Source organism: Elgaria multicarinata, chromosome 2 (assembly GCF_023053635.1).
Source record: "Elgaria multicarinata webbii isolate HBS135686 ecotype San Diego chromosome 2, rElgMul1.1.pri, whole genome shotgun sequence".
Taxonomy (NCBI): Eukaryota; Metazoa; Chordata; class Lepidosauria; order Squamata; family Anguidae; genus Elgaria; species Elgaria multicarinata.
In genome coordinates, this window is record NC_086172.1 from 166475382 (window position 1) to 166498526 (window position 23145).

The following is a 23145-nucleotide window of genomic DNA, read 5'->3' on the forward strand; positions in this document are numbered from 1 at the left end:
TGAGATCATAGAACTGGGCTCACATCAAGGGTAGGGATGGTTGGGCACATGCCAAGGGCCCACACCATTGCAGGGGTCCCCTGACAAGAGCCCCCTGCACGTGTTCCTCCTCATCATCATTGCAACCTGCTTGTTCACCTTCCTCTTGCTCTGGCTCTGGTGCAGAGGAGGAGCAGTGGTAGATGCCAATGCCTCTTTGCTCACTGGCTCACTGGTAGCAATGATGGGATAGAGGCCATGGAACAATAACAGCTGGTGACAATGGCAGTGGAGTTAGATTCAGTGAGAGAGTGGGGGCATGGAGGGTGTCTTGGCCAAAGGCCCCCCAAAACCTGGAGCCAGTACTGGGGTGAGGCCTCTAGCTCCAGTGCTAAAACACATGCTTCTGATGGGAGTTATTTAGTATTGATGCCCCCTGTTAGAAAGGCAGTTAGCAGAGAAAAACAAAAGGAAGAACAGAATGAGCATTTACCAGTCCCACATGCACACAAGTCTAAAAAGAAGACCACACCAGAAGGAAAGATAACGTAGTTTACTCACAATATTCTTGCACATAAAATGTATACAGCATACATTTTTTAAAAAAATAAAAACCATTTGTTTAGTCCATTTGTGGTCTATAACACTGGCAGGAGTGAGAGAGCAAATACAACTGCTCCCAGCAATGGAGGAGAAGAGACAGGGTGGGGGAAAGAAGGGGAAGAGCAAAAGGAAGAAATAACAGGAAATCACATTGTAGGCTATAGTTTTCTCCCCCTCTCAAAATACTAGAACCCGGGGTCATCCCATGAAGCTGATTGGTGGGAGATCCAGGACAAATAAACGGAAGCAATTTTTCACACAGCACATAGTTAAATTATGGAACTCACTACCACAGGATGTAGCGATGGCTTTAAAATTGGGATTAATTGGGATGGCTTTAAAAGGGGGGTTGGATAAATTCCTGGAGGAGAAGGCTACTAGCCCTGATGGTGGTGTGCTATCTCCAGTATTCGAGGCAGTATGCCTGTGTACACCAGTTGCTGGGGAACATGGGCGGGAGGGTGCTGTTGCACCACGTCCTGCTTGTTCATCCCTAGCCGATGGCTGGTTGTCCAGTGTGTGAACAGAGTGTTGGACTAGATGGACCCTTGGTCTGATCCAGCAGGGCTCTTCTTATGTTCTTATGAGATTCTAAGTCTAGCTGTGGTCAAAATTCCCATGAACCATCTGCAGCACAGCCCCCTTCCACTAACTTGCAGATGAGATTGCAAAATTTCCTACAGCTTCATATGCAGAAAGTCCCAGATTCTGCCCTGGCATCTTCAGTCACAAAGGCCTGAAAGAGTCCTCTGTGTGGGACCTTGACCATCACTGTCAATCAGAATAGACACTGCTGGGGGAGATGGATCAATCACTTGACTCAAATGTTAGGCAAGTTTATGTGACATCTGGAGGAAAAGTTAAGATGTTTACTCTATTTTTAAAACCACTGAAAAGGGCCATGGAGGTAAATGTCAGAATTAGGGAAAGGTGGACTCACCTGCATCCAGATTCATTGAATGCTCGCTGGCCCTCTGTCACCGCCCGCCACTGCTCACGGCGCCACGCAAACCTCTGGATGACCCAGAGAGCACTTGACAAGCTGCGGGGCCGTCCATCCTCTCAGCGAGCCGCCATTTTCCACAACAATGGCAGCTCGGGGGTTTCCAGGAGTTAAAGTTACATAAATGATGGCCGTAAAGAGGCCACTGATGCAACATTACAGGCATGAATGCTCCACCTTCCGGGAAACCACAGAGCCACCATTGTAGCAGAAAATGGCAGCTCAATAAGGGGGTTGGTGGCTGCCAGGTGATCGCTGAGCACACTATAAGGTGGACTGTGAGCTGCCTGTGGCTTGGCAAACAGGGTCCAGGAGGGCAAGTGTGGGGGAGTCTGGCAGACTCCACCCTGCACTCCATGGACTCTCGTGACTTCCCTAATTAGGATATGAGCCTATAGTGGGTTGCAACAAAGAGGGTACAGGGATTTGAGGACATGCCCTATGAAGACAGGCTGAAGGAACTTGGGATGTTCAGTCTGGAGAAAAGCAGACTGAGGTTAGACATGTTAGCAGTATTCAGGTACATAAAAGGGTGCCACGGGAAGATAGTCAAGAACTATTCTCCATTGCCACAGAAATTAGGACCTGAAATAATGTGTATAACTTGCAGCTACTTAGGGCTCATCTACACCAAGCGGGATATTCCACTATGAAAGTGGTATGAAAGAGGTATATAAAAGGCAGGAGCCCCACTACTGCTTTATAGTGATACTGAAGTGCACTGCAGGATCTACACTACTGCTTTATAGTGATACTGAAGTGCATTGACAATGGTTGGGGCCCATGGCACATCTACACCAAGCAGGATATAGCACTATGAAAGTGGTAGGAAAGCGGTATATGGTATGTGTTACCGGCCCCCAACAGTTGCCAGTGCACTTCAACACCACTATAAAGCAGTAGTGTGGCTTCTGCCTTTTATATAGCGCTTTCATAGTGCAATATCCCATTGGTGTAGATGAGCCCTTAGATTCCAATTAAATTTAAGGGGAAATTTTCTGACGGTAAGATCTGTACAACACTGGAACAGTCTACCTACGGAGGTTGTGGGTTCTCCATCTCTGGAGGTTTTTAAGAAGAGTCTGGGCAGCCACCAATCATGAATGGTTTAACTGGTTTCCCTACACATTGCAGAGGGTTGGACTAGATGACCCTTGGGATACCTTCCAACTTCACAATTCTATGATTCTAATTCTGGGGCCTGACAGCCAGGGATTTCATTCACTTTGCACGTTGTTGTGGAATTTACCCAATTTCGCACTTTTGAACCAGCAATTAGAACATGAACAGGCCAGAAAACTTTGTGTGACAAGCCGTGGAGGGCGGCGTCTCCGGTGACAGTGGGGCTGTACGTCCACTCTGGGTTTCAGCCAGAGCTTTGAGGGAGCTATCCGAGGTGCTGAACCCTACCTCTGAAATCAGTCCAGCACCTTGGGGAGCTCCTGACTGAAACCCAGAGTTCGCTGCCCCGCTGACATCAGAGCCACCAGCCTCCTCTGGCTTCTCTCCCAAATCTCAGAGGATGGGAACCTACCATATTTCTTCAATTCTAAGATGCATTTTCCCCCCCATATAAACATCTCTAAAAACAGGGTACGTCTTAGAATCGCGGGTGCATCTTAGAATCTTAGAATCAAAGCTTTTTTTCTGTTGGTGGTACTGAAATTAGTGTGCGTCTTACAACCGATGGTGTCTTACAATCGAAGAAATACGGTAGTTCGGTGGGAGAGCACATGTTTGCAGTGCATGAGGTCATGGGTGGAGTCCCTCCCCCACACACCCAGGCTCTCACTCTCACTTGCACGCCCGCGCAGCAGTTAGGGGGGAGGGGGGGAAGCCTCTTGCTGGAGCCAGTGGGAGTTTTCTGTTCAGGCTTAATTGCTGGGTGGCAGCATGATCTTCACGGAGACTGCTGTATGTGGGGAGGGGAGGGGAGGGGACGACCCTTCCCTCCCCTGCTACATTATCCATGAAGATTCATGGCAGGGAGGTGGAGGGTGGGGGCAAAGCAAGTGGCGAGAGAAGTGCTTAACCCTTCCCTCCCCAGCTATGGCTTCCTCACCAAAATAGCCCCCTGGCATCAGTGGAAGCAGTGGAGGCTGGTGGCTCCAATTTCAGTGAGCCTGTAAATCTGCTCTGGGTTTCAGTCAGAGCTAGGCCGGATCTACACTATTGCTTTAAAGTGCTTTATAACAGTTTTATAGTGCTTTAAAGCAGTTAAAGTGCTTTATAACTGTTATAAAGCACTTTAAAGCAGTAGTGTAGATCCGGCCCTAGTCAGGACTCTAAAGGAGCTGTCCAAGGCTCTGAACCCATTCTGGGGATTGGGTTCAGCAACTTGAATAGTTCCTTTAGAGTTCTGACTGAAACCAAGAGCAGATTTACAGCCCCACTGAAATCAAAGCCACCCGCCTCCAGTGAATAGACGCTTTTTAAAAACAACCCTAATTGCTGCATTGGGGTGGGGGACCTGTGGGGTGAGGAGAGAGACTTTAAGCAGGATGGAGAGGCCCCATGGACCACATTTGTAAAGTCCTAGGGTGCTTTTATGGGGCACCCATGCCTTGCTATTATCCATTGAGAGACAGTGTGGTGTAGTGGTTAGGGTGTTGGACTGGGACTTTGTGAGATCTGAGTTCTAGTCCCCACTTGGCCATGGAAGCTCACTGTGTGACTTTGGCCCAGTCACTGACTCTCAGCCTAACCTACCTCACAGGGTTGTTGTGAGGAAGAAATGGAGAAGAGGAAGAGGATAATGAACACTCCCTTAGTTTTCTCGGAGAAAAAGGCAGGATATAAATGTAACACACAAATGGCCACCCTGTATTTTCTCTGTCGTTCTTCCATATTTCCTCAGATGGGATGGGATTTGTGCATTTTTGCAACTGTAAATTTGCACAAATGCGAATTTGTGCAAATATGGGAAATTGGGAAAAATCTGAGTTCGTTATCAATGAGCGGACGATGGAATGAAAGTCACCTGAAAACGCAGATGGAACAGACATTACAGAATCCATACATCCCAGGATGGAAGGCAGGAGATGTGTGTGAATGATGTAATGGCTATACACTTCCTCCACTTACACCCAGACTGGAGAACCTTTTTTCCATTGAGGGGCGCATTCCTTCAGGGTCACTCTGTCAGGGTCTGCATGCTATTAGCAGCTGGGGACAGAACTAAAGTCGGCGGAACCATCCCTTTTCTCTTTTCCTCCTACTTCTTTCTCTTTCTCTCTCTCTCTTTCTGTTCTCCTCCCTTCCCACTCTCATTTCACTGTTTTTTTAAACGGATCTCTGATCACTAGAAATGTATGGATGTTTTGTTAAATCCATCCTATATTTCATTCCAGTATCAGAAATAGCAAGACTGTGTACACCAGTTGCGGGGGAACATGGGTGGGAGAGTGTTGTTGCACCCGTGTCCTGCTTGTGGGTCCCTGGTCAACAGGTGGTTGGCCACTGGGAGAACAGAGTGCTGGACTAGATGGACCCTAGGTCTGATCCAGCATGGCTTTTCTTATGTTCTTATCATCCACTCATTAATGGAATTGGGTTTTTTTAAACCAATTTGTTTTTTAGTTCACTTGCACCTGCACAAAAGCACTCATCCGTATTAGTTAATGCATATTAGAAGTGATTTCTGTTAACTAAGGCAGATTACAGAATTTGTGCAAGTGTGCTTTCAGTGCAAATTGCCCTCCCCCCAAAATGAAATCTTGTCCTCAAGTCTACAGAATCTGCATGACTCAAAAACAGCCAGTCCATTGCAGAACCCACAGGTCGGAGTCACAGAAACGCAAGCTCATTGAATCCACCTTTTTTTTATTTCACCGACATCTCTACTCATCACACCTACCGGTGTGCTCAAAATATTTTAAAGCAAAGGATGAGTTTTCAGTTTGAATCAATGCAAAAGGTGACTAAACTCAATTTTGTCTTAACCTTTGAAATTTCACCCACACGAGATGAGCAGAGTGAGTAGCTTGCTATTAAATACTCTACCTTAACATGCATGACAGAATGGAAGGAAAAATTACTTGTCTAGATTGTGAACTTATATCATTTCTGAAATGTGAGTAGGGTTACAACTGCATAATTAACTTGACAGGTCAAACTGAATTTCCAGGTCTTGAATTCTACTTTTAATTTAGATTTTAGATATGATTAACCCCTGACACATTCAAAGAGCCTCAGAGAAATCCACATTCACAGTTATATGTGGTGGTATAATAAAATTCTGGTTGGAATATTTCCTGCTAAAGGTTGCTCAAGCAAACACAGTATTTAAAGTTTATAGTTCTCCAACACAATAATATAACAATATGGTTTAAAACTTGGAGAAGATGGAGTAGAATTAAAAAAAACTTATTTTAGCCAATTTCCAGAGGTTGTGAATCAGCAATACACCGAATTCCCTGCTTTTATCAGGATTTGCATTCAAGCAAATGCACACCGAAGCCTCCTTCGGACCTTCCTGTTCAATCAGGGAATGTCAGGGTCAGAGAAGCAGGGGCTGATGCATGTGGGGGTGGGACCAGCATTGAATAACTCCTGAACAGAGCTAGAGTCCTATCACCCATTGCCGAGCCCGTACATAAGAACATAAGAAGGACCATGCTGGATCAGACCAAGGGTCCATCTAATCCAGCATTCTGTTCACCCAGTGGCCTACCAACTGGCATACGTAGGCATACCTCCTCCAATACTGAAGGTAGCATATAGCTATCAGGACTAGTAGCCATTGATAGCCTCCTCCGTGAATGTTCCAATCCCCTTTTAAAGACATCCAAATTGGTGGCCATCACTACATCTTGTGTTAGTGAATTCCACTGGGTAAAGAAGAACTTCCTTTTATGTCCCTTAATCTCCCACCAATCATCCCACCATGAGATGATCCCATAGCGTTCTAATATTATGAACAAGGGAGAAAAATGTCTCCCTATCCACTTTCCCTATATGATGTATGATTTTATATACCATTATTATTATATCGCCCCTTAGTTGTCTTTTTTTTCTAAGCTAAACAATCCCAGATGTTGTTGTCTTACCTCATAGGGGATTGCTCCAGGGCCTTGATCAATTTTAGTTGCCCGTTCCTGCACTTTTTCCAACTCTATGCTATCCTTTTTTAGCTGTGGTAACCAGGCCTGTACAAAACATCAGATCTAATCTGTGCTTTATCACATACATACGGCTCATTATTTGGCACAGATCTATGGTTGTCAAGGAGCTGTGAAGTCCTTCTGAGTTCATTCCAAAGAAAGTGCATACCAAAAATTGTATATGAGGGCAAAGCACACACAAAACTGCATGTACTGACGAAAATAATGGGCAATATGCAATGGGGCCATTTTGTAAACTCAAATAGCGCTAGTTGGGCTTTGCTGAATCTTTCCAGCAGTTGCACATTACCCTTGCGCGAACAGTTGTAAAACAACTAAAGTTACATTTGCGCAAGCAGTCGTGCATCATGTTTGTGTCACCTGTTGTGCAAGGCATTGTGCAACCCATTGCGCAACAGGATGCACAAGAGATATACGCAAGAGGTCATACGACAAGTTGGCAACAGGTTGCTCAAGCATAACACCCAACCACTTGTGCAACCGGGCTTGCGCAGATGGATTCTTCTGTAGCGCATAGTTCAGAATCTACTTTCCACTAGCGCTACATCGTTTGTGCTAACAGGATGAGACAGTTGTATACGGCCCAATATTTTTTAAAAATGCATTATGTTAGAAAAATTGCTTACAAAAATGTGTATATTGGGCTGAACGGTGTATAAAAACACATGTATTCGGAAAATGTACTCAAAAATGCCTAAAAAATGTTCATGCAGACTGTTTTTTTAATCTCAGTGTTCTGGATGAACTGAACTTAAGACTGGGAAAAATGAGAAATGGAGAGAGACCAATACTAAGGAATCATAGAATCATAGAATAGCAGAGTTGGAAGGGGCCTACAAGGCCATCAAGTCCAACCCCCTGCTCAATGCAGGAATCCACCCTAAAGCATCCCTATAGAATCTATACACAGGAATGTACACAGGAACACAGGACGCTGCCTTATACTGAGTCAGGCCATTGGTCCATCGAGCCCAGTATTGGATACACTGACTGTCAGCAACAGCTCTCCAGGGTTTCAGGCAGGATTCTTTCCTTGCCCTATCTAGAGAAGTCGGGAATCGAACCTGGGACCTTCAGTGTGCAAAGCAGGTGCTCTATCACACTGAGCGGTGGCCCCTGAGAGATTTCTCCAACCCTAGTTGCCCACCACACTCCAAAGTTAACTCGGGATTATTGTTACACTGAAGACAGCTAGTGCTTGCATTGTTTATGTTTGTACTGCTTGTGGGTTGTTGCAAGCAATTTTTAATAAACCGTTATATTGCAGCTTTGGGAAAGCATTTCTGGAATGGGACAAAATGAAAGATCACCCCCAGTCTGTGCCGTTTATGGTGGCCTACATTAACAGCTTCCATGACTTAAGGTAATCTTGCTTTTTGAATCTTGTTTTCAAAGAAGAGATGCATGTCTGTCTGCTTCCTTGTTTGTTTGTTTGTTTACAATATTTATATACCGCTCCCCATCCAAAATTTTGCTTATGGCATTTCTATTCTGCCCGATAGACAAAGCTCTCTGCTGGACACTTTTCTCTAGGGGTTCGCTCAGGTGGCAATTGATTGCGTCCTTTCGGAGTGTAGAAGGCACTTCAGGTAGGGTGACCATACGGAAAGGAGGACAGGGCTCCTGTAACTTTAACAGTTGTTTTGAAAAGGGAATTTCAGCAGGTGTCAAAGAATCATCATAGAATCATAGAATAGTAGAGTTGGAAGGGGCCTATAAGGCCATCGAGTCCAACCTCCTGTTCATTTGGATGTGTGCAGCACCTGGTGAAATTCCCTCTTCACGATAACAGTTAATTTCACCAGGTCTGTATGCATCCAAATGACACCCGTTGAAATTCCATTTTCAGTACAACTATTGAAGATACAAGAGCCCTGTCCTCCTTTTCATATGGTCATCCTAACTTTAGGGATTATATGGTGTTTTTATTTGTGTTGTACCCCGCCTCGATCCAGAGGGAGAGGCGGGTAACAAATAATAATAATAATAATAATAATAATAATAATAATAATAATAATTATTATTATTATTATTATTATTATTTTCTACAGGGAAATCGCATGCTCCCCAGGCTCAAAACACTACATCGTGTCACTGGGAAAATCAAGGGGGCAACATTTGATTAAACAATCAGTTAAATGAATTGCTCAAAAATCATTCAAGCCATCAAGAAATGAGTGCCCCCGATTAATTGGGCACCACACTTTTCTTTCCTTAAAAAAAAAAAAGACTTTTAAAGAAACACACACAGAAGTAGTTTTAAAACGGCAAATTAGAAAAGCCATCTTAGAAAAGGCATTGCCCCTTCTTTCTCACTCAGCAGGGCATGCCTCTTTACCAGATAGCATCCGCTACAACATAGAATCATAGAATCATAGAATAGCAGAGTTGGAAGGGGCCTACAAGGCCATCGAGTCCAACCCCCTGCTCAATGCAGGAATCCACCCTAAAGCATCCCTGACAGATAGTTGTCCAGCTGCCTCTTGAATGCCTCTAGTGTGGGAGAGCCCACAACCTCCCTAGATGTGCATCCTCCAAAAACAAATAACGTTTTTGGAATTACCTCCCCTCCCCCGTGAGTTATTGTTTTACTCATGTGAAGATGTATGCAGATTTAACAGATAAATTAATTGCCCTCCCTGCAACACCTGTTGACTCTGATTCCTTAGTCTTCCCTGTTACAACTATTGCTTCGGCTATTGGGTGGTATAGAAATGCAATAAATAAATAAAATTCTGTCCTGCTGAGTGGACTGTGGCTGTACCAGTGTTGTGGGAACCTGTCTGATTCAAGTGATGAGTAATACACGATTCCCTTGCGTATTCTGCTATCTTGTGATTTCTTTTTAATAAGCAGTTTTAAATTATTTGTGTAGATGAAGCTGTGCTCTACCCTGCCAGTAACTCTATTGCTCAGCATCTCCCTGCAAGGAAGGCCATAGCTAGACCCAAGGTTTATCCCTGGATCGTCCAGGGGTCAAACTTGTTCATCTAGGTGACACACAGGGGATCCAGTGCTCAGGCAGGGGCGAACCCTGGATGATTCCAGGATGAACCTTAGGTCTAGCTGTGGCCAAAGTTGCTACACCTGCTGTGAGGACCATCAAGCTATCTGGCTTCCTTCCAAGGAGATGAGTTTGTAGGGAGGGACCCCAGGGCAGGCCTGTCACTACAAATGGTGTGCAAGCAGATGCCTTCCCATGCTGCTACACACTTCTCCTTTGCATGTCGTCCAGTAAGAAGTGCAGGACTCTCTTTATGCTGCAGAGCCTCTCGTTTGAGCAAAACAGTAGAATCCACTTCCACAAGATGTGGTTACGGCTCACCAACATATTCATTCATTCATTCATATTATTTTTATCCTGCTTCTCAGCAAAAACCATAAAAGACTCCTGGAGCTGTCTACAATTGATCAGCAAAATATACAGCCCTTGCTCACAGGATTACAATCTAAACCGAAACAAGGAAAATGGGATGGGGAGGAAAGAGGAAAAAACAAGTAGCAGGACTGGTGTAAGGCTTTCCATAGAATCATACAATAGTAGAGTTGGAAGGGGCCTATAAGGCCATGGAGTCCAACTCCCTGCTCAATGCAGGGATCCACCTTAAAGCATTCCTGGCAGATGTTGTCCAGCTGCATCTTTAAGGCCTCTAGTGTGGGAGAGCCCACAACCTCCCTAGGGAATTGGTTCCATTGTCGTACTGCTCTAACCATCAAGAAGCTTTTCCTGATGTCCAGCCAGAATCTGGCTTCCTGTAACTTGACCCCATTATTCTGTGTCCTGCATTCTGGGATGATCGAGAAGAGATCCTGGCTCTCCTCTGTGTGACAACTTTTCAAGTATTTGAAGAATGCTATCATGTCTCCCCTCAGCCTTCTCTTCTCAGGGTTAAACATGCCCAGTTCTTTCAGTCTCTCCTCATAGGGCTTTGTTTCCAGACCCCTGATCATCCTGGTTGCCCTCCTCTGAACCCCCTCCCTCTTGTCTGCATCCTTCATGAAGTGTGGTGCCCAGAACTGGATGCAATATTCAAGATAAGGCCTAACCTGTGCCAAATAGAGGCTTTTAACCCACCGCTTTAATGAGGCTTCTGTTTCCAAATTCTTTGCAAGATTTTTCGGGGTGGGCAGGTGTCTTTCTCTTCCTTTCCTTATGTTCCGTTCCACAAGCACTAGGTGGCACTGTGGTATAGCAGAATTGCGCAATTACACTAGGCTTTATCCTGCCATTCACAAATAATTTCAGACTTCCCCCGGCAGAAGGGGAAAAAACCGCACTGCTAAAATGGTTGCAAGAGGCCTTGGAGGAGGATGACATTGTGTAAAGGATCTGCAAACCACTGTAAGTGAGGAATCACAAGTGCACAATAAAGGCCTCATGTGGAAAGGCTTGGAATGGCCCTGCTTCCCATCTCTCCTCTTGTTGACAGTCCAACTGGAGCAGGCCCAGATGTTCTGTCTGCTTGCTCCTGTCTCCCCCACTCCTGTTTTATTTCTACACAAGGCAGTTGATATTGGTTAACCCCGTGGAGGGAGGGGATCCACTGTGTGAATCCAAATGGTGCCGGCCTTGATGTTAAAAGCCATCAGGACTGGATTACTGCAATGCACTCTATGGTAGGCTGCCCTTGAGACTGGTCTGGAAGCTGCAGCCGGTGCAGAATGAGGCTGCCCAGCTCTTGTCAAGAATCACTCCATGGCACACCTCTGCTCTGCACTGGCTGCCCATCTGCATTCAGGCCAGGGTTAAGGTTCTAGTTCCACTCTATAAAGCCCGGAACAACTTCAGACAAGGGCATGTCTTTTCCCTTATCATCCTGCCCGATCACCAAGATCTTCTGAAGAGGCACCAGCAGTACCACATGGGTTGGAGATCCAAAAATATCTCTAAGCAGTTTACAAACAAACGTTAAATACATTAAAAATACATTATGATATACATTAAAATACATAACAACTGCTAAAATATTCATATAAAACATTAATAAAAACATGAAAAGTAATGCAACACCATACTTACAAACACACCAACTGGGCAGCACATTCACTCAGGGAAGACCTGGGTAAAGAAATGGGTCTTTAATTCCTGCCAAATGCATGCTACAGTTGGCGCCTCCCTTATGTGCATCCACAGCTGGTTGAGTGATAATTAATGAGTGTTAATTAATGCCTCAGATCAATCCAAAAGAATATGGATAGGCTGGGACACTGGGCCAAAACCCAACAAAGATGTGTTTCATATAAGTAGAAAAACCAACCAACCAAAAGGCATGAATATAAAACAGGGCAGACCTGTTTTGACAGTACGTGTGATGGATCACCAGCTACATAGGAGCCAACAGTGTACTGCAGCTGCTACAAAACCTAGTGCAATCTTGGGCTGCATTAACAGAAGCATCCAGACCTCGGCCAGTGATATTTCCACTCTGTTTTGAATTAGTCAGGCTGCTTTTGGAATGCTGTGTCCAGTTCTGGGCACCACATTTTAAGGAAGATATTGACAAACTACAGGGCATCCGGAGAAGACCAGTCAGGTTGGTGATGGGTCCAGAAACCAAATCCTATGAGGAATGGTTGGAAGATAAGGGTATATTCCACCTGGAGGAGAAAAGATTATGGGAAGACATGATAGAGGACTTTAAATATCTGAAAAAGATGGTGCAGAGTTGTTTTCTGCTGCTCCAGAGGACAGCACTAGATATGTGGAAATGCCATTGACCTGTGGGTAGAAAATGCAGGGAAGCAGAATTTGGCTGAACATTAGGAGACACTTCTGAACACTGAGGGCTATTCAGCAGTGGAACAGACTGCCTAAGGAGATGATAGTGGGCTCTCTTTTACTGGAGGTATTTAAGTAGCGGTTGGATGACCATCTGTCAGGGGCTAGATCTACATTACTGCTTTGTAGCGGTATGGAAGTGAAGAGATAACTATCGGGGCAAATTAGACATTCTATATACTGCTTCCATGATGTTATTTCCTGCTTTGTATTCCACATTACCCAACACATGTCATTATAAATGTGCAAGAGCTGCATATGATGTGGTGATGGCCACCAATTTGGATGGCTTTAAAAGGGGGTTGGATAAATTCCTGGAGGAGAAGGCTATCAAGAAGGCTATCGAGGGCTACTAGTCCTGATGGCTATGTGTGCTACCTCCAGGAACAGAGGCAGTAAGCCTGTGTGCACCAGTTGCTGGGGAACAGGGGTGGGAGGGTGCTGTTGCACCATGTCCTGCTTCGTTGGTCCCTGGCCAATGGCTGGTTGGCCACTGTGTGAACAGAGTGCTGGACTAGATGGATCCTTGGTCTGATCCAGCAGGGCTCTTCTTATGTTATTAAGATGGATATAGCGTTACCATGATGGGATTGTAGTGATTTGATACATAATTGAGCAGGGTTTTGTTGTTGTTTTGTTGTTTTTACTAAGGCTAGATCTACACTACTGCTTTATAGTGGTACTGAAGTGCACTGATAACTGTCGGGGCACAATCCATGTTCCATATACCACTTTCATACTGTTTTATCCTGTTTTTTGTTCCACATTGGTAATGATTTGACACAAGGTGTAGATCTGGCCTTAGATGATCTCCAAGGTCTCTTTCATCTAGGAATCTTGGAGGAATCCATGGCGGGTATTCACCAAACTTTCAGGCAAATCCCACCCCCCACCCCAGACTTTGGCTTGTTTCCCTGTGAGCTGGCCCAACTTTATTGGGCCAGTACATGGTTCCCCCCCCCTCCTCCTCCTTCTCGTCAATAGAAAGTTGTGTAAATTGCAGGGGCAATTAGCATAATTTGCACAAATTGCGTCTGCAATTTGCAGAAATTTCACAAAAGGCACCTGCGGTTTGTGGCACTTCCTTTTGACGAGAGAGAAATAAATGCAAAAAGTTCCTGGATGCAAGCCGAGCCCGGCGGGCAGTGGAGATCCGTTGGGCCCCCAAAGGGCTGGATTTTCAAACAGTGGACAACTCTATGATTCTATCTTCAGAGCCAGTTGGGAAACTTTTCCCCCCTACATGGTTCTTGGCTTGCAGCAAAATTGCAGTAAATGTACTGTTAGCTGCCCGACGTTGCTTCTGCATCCCACTCTTTGAGCTTTGCTTTCGGAATTTATTTTAAACAGTAATGTTATGCCACCTCTAGATGGCATGGTGCCCCCAATAATTAACAAGTGGGGGAAAGGAGTAAGAGGGGGAGGGGACCCAGCTTCTTACTAGCTTATTTTTCTTGAGAACAATCCAAGCAGGCAAAACTTTAAAAATTTCTTCTTATTTTGAAAATCTTGAATGTTCTGCTTTAAAGACTGGTACTGGCAGTAGTGTACAGGGCCCATTCTACCCCTGATGTGGTTTACATCTATGCCATAGGGGTACCAAATGTACCTTCTTTTAATGAGGGTTCTGCAGGGAAGCAGCACGGATGGGCTCTTTGGCAGCAGAGCAGATTGCCCTGAGCAGTAGCGGGCTGTCCTTCACTGGAGGGATGTGAGCAGGGGCAGAACGGCCATTGCCCGCCCAGGGCAGCTGCATGCTGCATTGAACAGGGGGGTGGACTAGATGAATTGCATTGAACAGGGGGGTAGACTAGATGAACTTCCTGACTGTTAGAGCAGTACGACAATAGAATCAGTTCCCTAGGGAGGTTGTGGGCTCTCCCACACTAGAGGCATTCAAGAGGCAGCTGGACAGCCCTCTGTCAGGGATGCTATACGGTGGATTCCTGCATTGAGCAGGGGGTTGGACTCGATGGCATTATAGGCCCCTTCCAACTCTGCTATTCCATGATTCTATGCTGCTTCAATCCATAGGAGTCACCTGCCAGTCCATATGACCAGGAGGTGTATGTACCATCCAACAGAGCCGTGCACACTGGGGTATTTGTCTACAGACAGTAGCCAAGGAGCAGGGGCGGGGGGGGGGTACATACATTTCTGGACCACTGGAGGCTGGTGGCTCGGATTTTAGTGGGGCTGTAAATCCATTCTGGGTTTCACCCAGAACCAGCCAGAATTCTGAAGGAGCTATCCAAAGTGCTGAACCCTATTTCTCCCCCCAAAAAAGTTCAGCACCTTGGATAGCTCCTTTAGAGTTATGGCTGGTTCTTACTAAGACTCAGAATGGATCCACAGCCCCATCAATACCGGAGCCACCAGCCTCCTGTGGTCCGGACTATCCAAAAAAGGGTGATCTGGCCCTCAGCTGCATATAGAGCAACCATACAGAACAGGCCGCTAGTGGCCTCTAGTGGGCTGTTCCAGCTAGCACAGTCCGAATGGATCAGGATTATAGGAAGCTGTTTTACATAGAACCAAACCACTGGTCAATCTAGTTTAGTGATTGCATTCTCTGATTGTCAGCGGCCAGGGAGTGAACCTGGGGCCTTCTGCATACAAAGCAGGCACTCCCAGGGACAGTGCTAAGCACTTAAAAGATTCTGGCCCCAGGCCCAGAGGACACAAACTGTGTACACGTTTCATATGCTAATTTATATCTATATATGAAAATATAGAAATATTTACTAGGATTTGTTTACATTTTTAGAAGACCAAGCCAGCCAATTAATTTCTCACTGAAATACCCCCCAAATAAAACAAATACCTCACTTAATTTGCATAGGGTGACCCTATGGAAAGGAGGACAGGGCTCCTGTATTTTTCACAATTGTATTGAAAAGGGATTTTCAGCAGGTGTCATTTGTATATACGGGGAACCTGGTGAAATTCCCTTTTCATCACAACAATTAAAGCTGCAGGAGCCCTGCCCTCTTTTGTATCTGGTCGCTTCAAAGAGGGAATTTCACCAGATGCTGCATGCATACAAAGGACACCTGCTGAAATTCCCTTTTCAATACAACTGTTAAAGATACAGGAGCCCTGTCCTCTTTTCCATATGGTCACCCGAAATTAATTGCACCCTAGGCTGCAGACTAGGCTGACAACCATAACCCAGAGGACCTTCTCTTCTGCTGCTTCCAGACTACGGAATAGCCTGCTGGAGGAGACTCATCAGCTTGACAGTCTTTAACATTCAAGAAGGCTGTCAAGACTGATCTCTTCCGGCAGGCCTATCCAGTAGAATTTTAGGATATTTTAGTATGTTTTTAGGATGCTTTTAGGATGTTTTTAAACAGTGTATACCATGTTTTTAATCAGTATTTTATGTATTTTTAAAAATTAAAAACAGGATGGAAGAAACAGCCCCGTTCCTTTCCTCCTTCCCCCTCCACTACAGAACGCTACAACTGTCAAATGTAGCTTGTTGGTCATCTTTACGGCACAATGTGCACAATTGAGTTGCTGTACTAGGCTGCAAACCCCATAACAAATGCCTCTTAAATCTAGATTTGGGCATTGCCCTGCCTCGGCTTCAACAACTACTTTTGCAAAGCTTCTTAAAGCTCACTATTAGTCACATTTGCATTTGTGGAACAATCAGTATAGTAACAGGAATGTCTTTAATCCACTGAAATTTGAGGTGGATTAATTTTATTCACCTCACCCAGAAGTCTGTACCCGTTTCTTTGAACTTCTCAATTTATTTCTCGTCTATTTACTAAACTTCCCGTTTTTAGACAAAAAAACTTTTCTCAGTTCTACTTCCTTATTCAAGTGTTCCCCCTGACAATGCACATGACTAATTTGTTTCTCATGCCCTTTGACGACTATTTTATTTATGGGCTTTTGAAAATCATGGGGCCTTCTAGAGGTTTGGGGAACTACCTGGAGAGAACAATAACAGAAAATATTTAAAAGGCCCCGTTGTTTATTGTGATAAAATCAGGTGTCTAGGGCGGGTGTCTATACGATGCTGCCTTGCCTACTCATTTCCCAAACCCCTACAGTGTCACTGCTGTGAAGCGACATCAGTGATTTTAGATTGTAAGCCTCTAGGCAGGGTATCGCTGTTTTATTTGTATATTTTGTACAGCACCAAGTACATTGTTGGTGCTAAATAAATAAATAATAATAATAATAATAATAATAATCAATATGTTTATTGCTCAATCCACAGTTCATTGCAACACATACAAACTTGACATTTTGCTATACTATACATGATAAAAATTACATATGGTTAAAAATGACATATGGTTAAAAATGACAGCTATCAAAAACGTAACATGCATTGCTAAAAGGATAGTAAGATAGGAGCACAGCGGACATACAGAAACCTTTAATTCCTTCTCAATGACATTTCATTTATGTCTCTGAATCTTTATAACAACACACTCCAATTGTATCTAAAAACTTTGCTCTACATCTATTAGCTTTCACTGCAAATAGTGCAACCCTTTGTATAATAATAATAATAATAATAATAATAATAATAATAATAATAATATGGTTATATAGCAGGAGTGAGCCTGGGCTTTCCACCCAGGAAAAATTGCAATGATGTTGTTATACAACAGTAACAGGCAGCAAATATCGAGGGACTGAAAACCACAAAACTCTTCATGTTTGTTTGTTTTCTGGCAACTCTGCGCAACTTTGAAAATTCATTTAATTAATGCAATATTCATAATTTATTTATTTATTTATTTATTTCATTTCTATACCGCCCAATAGCCGAAGCTCTCTAGGCGGTACACAAAATTAAGACCATTCAAAGTATAAAACAACAGTATAAAACCATAATATAAAATACAATCTAAATGCACAACCAAGATAAAAACAGCAGCAATGCAAAAATACAAATTTAAAACAGCAAAGTTAAAATTAATTTAAAATTAATACTGGGAGAATAAAAAGGTCTTCACCTGGCGTCTAAAAGAATATAGTGTAGGTGCCAGGCAAACCTCCTTAGGGTGCTCATTCCACAGCCGGGGTGCCACAGCAGAGAAGCCCTCCTCCTGGTAGCCACCTGCCTTTGGCTGGGGCTCATGGAGAAGGACCCCTGAAGATGAGAAGAACTTTAGTTTCACTTCCCAGACTTTAATATCACCATGGCAGCCTTTACTAGGCTTGTTGAGACCACCTACTACCCTGCATTCCTGCGCCTATCATAGAATCATAGAATAGCAGAGTTGGAAGGGGCCTACAAGGCCATCGAGTCCAACCCCCTGCTCAATGCAGGAATCCACCCTAAAGCATCCCTGACAGATGGTTGTCCAGCTGCCTCTTGAAGGCCTCTAGTGTGGGTGAGCCCACAACCCCCCTAGGTAACTGATTCCATTGTCGTACTGCTCTAACAGTCAGGAAGTTTTTCCTGATGTCTAGCCAGAATCCTACATTGGGACCTGCCCCTAACTACACCCATCTCTTAATCTCAACTGAAGCCATCGCAACAGTGGTGACATCAGAGCAATGTAAAAAATCAAGGGAAAACGACACATCAAAAAAGCACAGTTTTGCAGGGAATAGTAGGCTGTGGCTGCAAGTTGGCAGCTGCATTATATAAACAATGGGGTACAAATGCACAGCTTTGATGAGATATATAGACCGTATAGGCAAGCCCCGGGTTTCAGTCTTGGAGCTATAACACTTACAGATGGATGGACAGACAGTCACACATCTGTGTTTATTATTATAGCTATAGAAAGGAAGGTTAGAGAGGAAGGGAAATAACAACCCATGTGGGTTCTGTCATGTGAATCAAATGCTTCCTCTTGTTTCTTAGGAAAGGCCAGATCTTGTATTTTATGCATGGGCAGATCTTCTCTGGGTGGTTTTGTGTTGTCATACTAAAATGGAAACATTACCGGAAGAAGTCCCTCCTAGCACGAGGGCTTTCTATAGCAGCTCCTCTGTGGCTTGTGGCTGTCACACACACCTCCATTTGGCAAATGCTGACATCTGTGTTTTAAAGCTATGATGAACCATGTGCTTCAAGTTGGATGTTTCCCCAATCATCTGTGCAGGTTGAACTCAGGGCTTCAATCTTTAATCAGCTAGTGTGGTTAATCAATGTGTAGGGTGACCAACTGTCAGGATTTCCCTGTATTTGTCTAGGTTTTTGTTCTATCCTTGGTGTCAGGAGGGATTTTCTGTAATTTTCTATAATGTCTGGGAATGATATGCTTTGCCCTTTAAGGCCCTGATTGGAGCACAGGAGGGGAAAGCAAAGTTTCTGGGGCCTCCAGAAAGGACGTCATTCACCCCGCCACACTAATGGCGGGTGCCATTAGTGTAGCGGGCAGGAATGACATGCTTTCTAGAGGCCCTAGAAAATTCACTCCCCCCCCCACTGAGTGTCCTCTATTTTGGTTTTCCAAATATGGTTACCCTATCAATGTGGAGTAGTCAGTTTGGCTGAGAGTTCAGGGCACATTCAGTGGTATTCCGTGGATATTTTGGTTCTGGTGTGTGAAGGACTAACGAGACATTATGTGAAATGTGGAGCTGTGGCTGAAATATGTCTCCTGCCAATGCCTTTCTCGTAATTCTTATGCCATTGGCTTACTTCTGAGTAGGCATGCTGAGCAGATAAGCACAGATGTGGAGTTTGGGGTATTATTCAGTGATTCAGTCCTGCTTACATCTGAGTAGACTTAAAATGGGTAAGAATCTCATTTCGTCACCGCCCACTTGGCTTTTGGGCCCACCCACAGATACAATGCCCCCACCCCACCCATGAATTTTCCCAGATTGGATTTCTGCCTCTGGATTTAAAATGATTTCCCAAACGTCGCCTATGGATATCTGAAGCTGCCTGAGTCAGATCTAGGGTGGCCATTTGTCCTACTTTACAGAGGACAATCCTCTAATAGAATGGCTGTCAGAGGACAGTTCTATCTAAAGGCATCTTCTGAACATGCTCAGTCCTCATTGGGTTGGGTTTTGGTGGGAGGGATTAGAGTTTCAAGCTGCAGGAGACCTGCCCTAGCTAAAATAGAGTGACCAGATACAAAAGAGGGCAGAGCTCCTGCAGCTTTAACTGTTGTGATGAAGAGGGTTCTGCATGCATATAAATAACATCTGCTGAAATTCCCTTCTCTATGCAGCTGTTCAAGGCACAGGAGCCCTGTCCTCCTTTCCATATAGTCACCCTAATTTTGACTATCTAAGGGTTGGCACTTGGTATACGAGTTCAATATGAGTAAAAATGCACCTCTAATGATATGCAGCTTTATACACCTATAATCAATTAATTAATCCATTAAAGCCAAATCATTAATAGAGGGGGATCTTTAATTGGTGCACAGCTCTACTGACAACGCATCTATTTCCCACTGCTTCGTGCTAATTATCCCTGGTATACAGTTGGCAAGATGCCAACTAGTAAGTGGGTATGCAATTTAACAAGGGCTTTAAATTTCACCTTCACTTCTGTTCTTAGCTGCACATTATTGGTTCTAATTAAGACAGAAGTGGCAAAATCAGTTTAGATATTTAGGAAGTGTCATTTATGTAAAAATGTAAGAACATAGGAAGAGCCATACTGGATCAGACGGATGGGGTGTCTTTATGGCAGGGCTTTGGCCATGCGATCCTTAGAAACCCCACAGTATCGCAATCCCCACAGCAGGAGGGAGTGCGGGCTTTCTGGCAGACATTGGACCCATGGAGCATGCCCCCCTGCCCTCCACCCACCTTCCCACACTCCAGGCAATCTGCTATGGGACTTGATCCACCCCCAGCATCACTGCAAGCCAAGGTCACCACCATCAGATGGTGGGAATATGGTGGTGACCTTGGACGAAAGGAAAAAGTCATGGCAAGTTCGTGACTTTTTAAGGTGCAGTTTTGGGGGAAAGCCCTGTGGTGGCCATGAGTTGACTGCTGCATCCTTTAACCAATGCAACGCCACTTCACAGCCACCTTCGGGTAAATAGGACATATAGACATCCCTCAAGGGATGGAGGAGGTTCAGAGGAGAGCAACGAGGATGATCAGGGGTCTGGAAACAAAGCCCTACGAGGAGAGATTGAGGCTTTAGCTAGACCTAAGGTTTATCCCGGGATCGTCCCAGGGTCATCCCTGTTCATGTAAATGACACAAACAATATCCCGGGAGCAGGCAGGGACGACCCTGGGACGACTCCGGGATAAACCTTAGGTCTAGCTAAGGCCTATAAGAACTGGGCATGTTTAGCCCTGAGAAGAGAAGGCTGAGAGGAGACATGATAGCACTCTTCAAGTCCTTGAAAGGTTGTCAAACAGAGGAGGACCAAGATCTCTTCCCGATCATCTCATAGTGCAGGACACGGAATAATGGGCTCAAGTTACAGGAAGCCAGATTCCAGCTGGACATCAGGAAAAACTTCCTGACTGTTAGAGCAGTACGACAATGGAACCAATGATCTAGGGAGGTTGTAGGCTCTCCCACACTTAAAGGCATTCAAGATGTAGCTGGACAGCTATCTGTCAGTTATGTTTTAAGGGAGATTCCTGCAATGAGCAGGGGGTTGGATTTGATGGCCTTATAGGCCCCTTCCAACTCTACTATTCTATGATTCTGTGATCTAGGCCAGCATTCTGTTTACCACAGCATTCAACTACCTGCCTGTGGGAAGCCACAAGCAGGTTATGAGTGCATCCTTCCATCCATGTTCCCTAACAACTAGAGGCAATATATAGCAATTTATTTGGATAATCAATGGAAAATTAAGAAGGAGACCTGTCCCAAAAGAAAAACCTGAATAAGATTTGGTCCTTTTTTATCTTCATCAGGAAGCAGAACAGTATTATTCAGCTCTGATTTCCTAGACGGTGTAATATTCTGCATAATGTAACAATGCTTTATGATGGCCATAGCTGGAGAAAAGGGGTGCGTTCCTTTATCCAAATGTAGGGATCCTTTGGGACCCTGGATCTGTTGATAAGTCCATACCATTACAACTTAACCAGCTACACGTTATTGGCTTCTTCACTACAGGATAGGTTTACGAGAAAATCTTAACGTCAGCTGTAAAGAACTGGAGAAGACCGTGGCTAATGAGACGCTGAGATGGAGGAAATATTTTTTAAATAAATTAAGGCTGAACACAAAGGTAAGAGGGATATTTGCGGGACTCTGGTAGGATGCAGTACTGGTTGAGTTTCATCAGCAGTGGTCGATGGTTTTGGAGGGATGCTGTTGCTGAGCAACAACTGGGGTGTAAAGGAGGGGGCAGGAACCTTGACTAACAGGGAAGCCATTATTTGCGCTGTATAGTATCCACTCTGTGGCAGCTGTACAAATAGTTGCGCAGGGATGGTGGCTTCTGGAGGCTTGGAGTATGTGCCCACTTCCCAGTCTATAAGTCAGAGATACAGAACCTCTTTCAGCCCGCGGTCTGAATTCTATTTCAGAGAAGCTTTCAGGGACCATATTTATTTTATTTATTTATTACATTTTTATACCGCCCAATAGCCGAAGCTCTCTTGGCGGTTCACAAAAATTAAAACCATAATAAAACAACCAACAGGTTAAAAGCACAAATTCAAAATACAGTATAAATTCTAGTGGCGGGCAGAGCAAAAGGAGGCAGGATCCAAAGCAAAGGGGCGGTGCAAAAATACAAGAAAAGCCACAAATGCCAGCATAGTTTACTGTAGCTGAAAGCTTGTGCTTCCAGTAAATAAGGCCTAGGAGAGGCATTTCACACTTTTAAAGGGTGGGGGGACCTGTACAAAAGCCAAGAAATGACCAACAATTGGAGGTCAGGGAAAGGTGATGGGAATGGGGAAGTGGGAACCCTAAAAGGTTTCATTGGGGCCACAGGAGGAGTAGATTTGTTCCCCAGGCCTAAGGTTTTGCTAGGGTGACCATATGGAAAAGGAGGACAGGGCTCCTGTATCTTGAACAGTTGTTGTACAGAAAAGGGAATTCCAGCAGGTATCATTTGTATGCATGCAGCACCTGGTGAAATTCCCTCTCCATCACAACAGTTAAAGCTGCAGGAGCTATGCTAGAGTGACCAGACAAAAAGATCTTAATTGTTGAGATGAAGAGGGAATTTCACCAGGGCAGGATTTACACTACTGCTTTATAATAGTTTATAATGATTTTGATAACTGTTCAGGCCCAGGACACATTCCATATACCGTTTTCAAAATGTTTTCAAAATGTTATGTCCTGCTTGGTGTAGATCTGGCCCTAGTGCTGCCTGCATAAGAATGATACCTTCTAAATTCCCTTTCCTATACATCTGTTAAAGATACAGTAGCCCTGTCCTCCTTTCTATATGGTCACCACAGTTTTGCACCAACGCATCTCAACAGGCTTTCAATCATAAATCAGACCAACGTTGAAGACAATTTGCTGAAGTTTCAAAGCATACAAATTACAAATCAGAGTGAAATTAAAAGGAGGGTTATCATTCATACACTTAAGAAACTGATTTAAAATCCCTTTGTGGCGAATTAATTTCTTAATGTCTATTAGTCCATAAATGGCACTGGGTGACTTTGGGCCAGTCACAGGCTCTCAGCCCAACCTACCTCACAGGGTTGTTGTTGCGAGGACAAAGTGGGGAGGAGGAGGAGGAGGAGGAGGAGGAGGAGGATTAT

The 23145-nt window shown here is 44.4% G+C and overlaps 1 protein-coding gene across 1 annotated transcript in view; it reads left to right on the plus strand.

Annotated features, from left to right (window-relative positions):
• Positions 1-23145, plus strand: part of EXOC3L4 (exocyst complex component 3 like 4) — a 53425-nt gene that overhangs the window by 18003 nt on the left and 12277 nt on the right. The window contains exons 6-7 of the mRNA XM_063118097.1: positions 7976-8071; positions 21530-21644. Of these exons, the coding sequence (XP_062974167.1) occupies positions 7976-8071; positions 21530-21644 (211 nt within the window). The remainder of the gene's footprint in view (positions 1-7975; positions 8072-21529; positions 21645-23145) is intronic.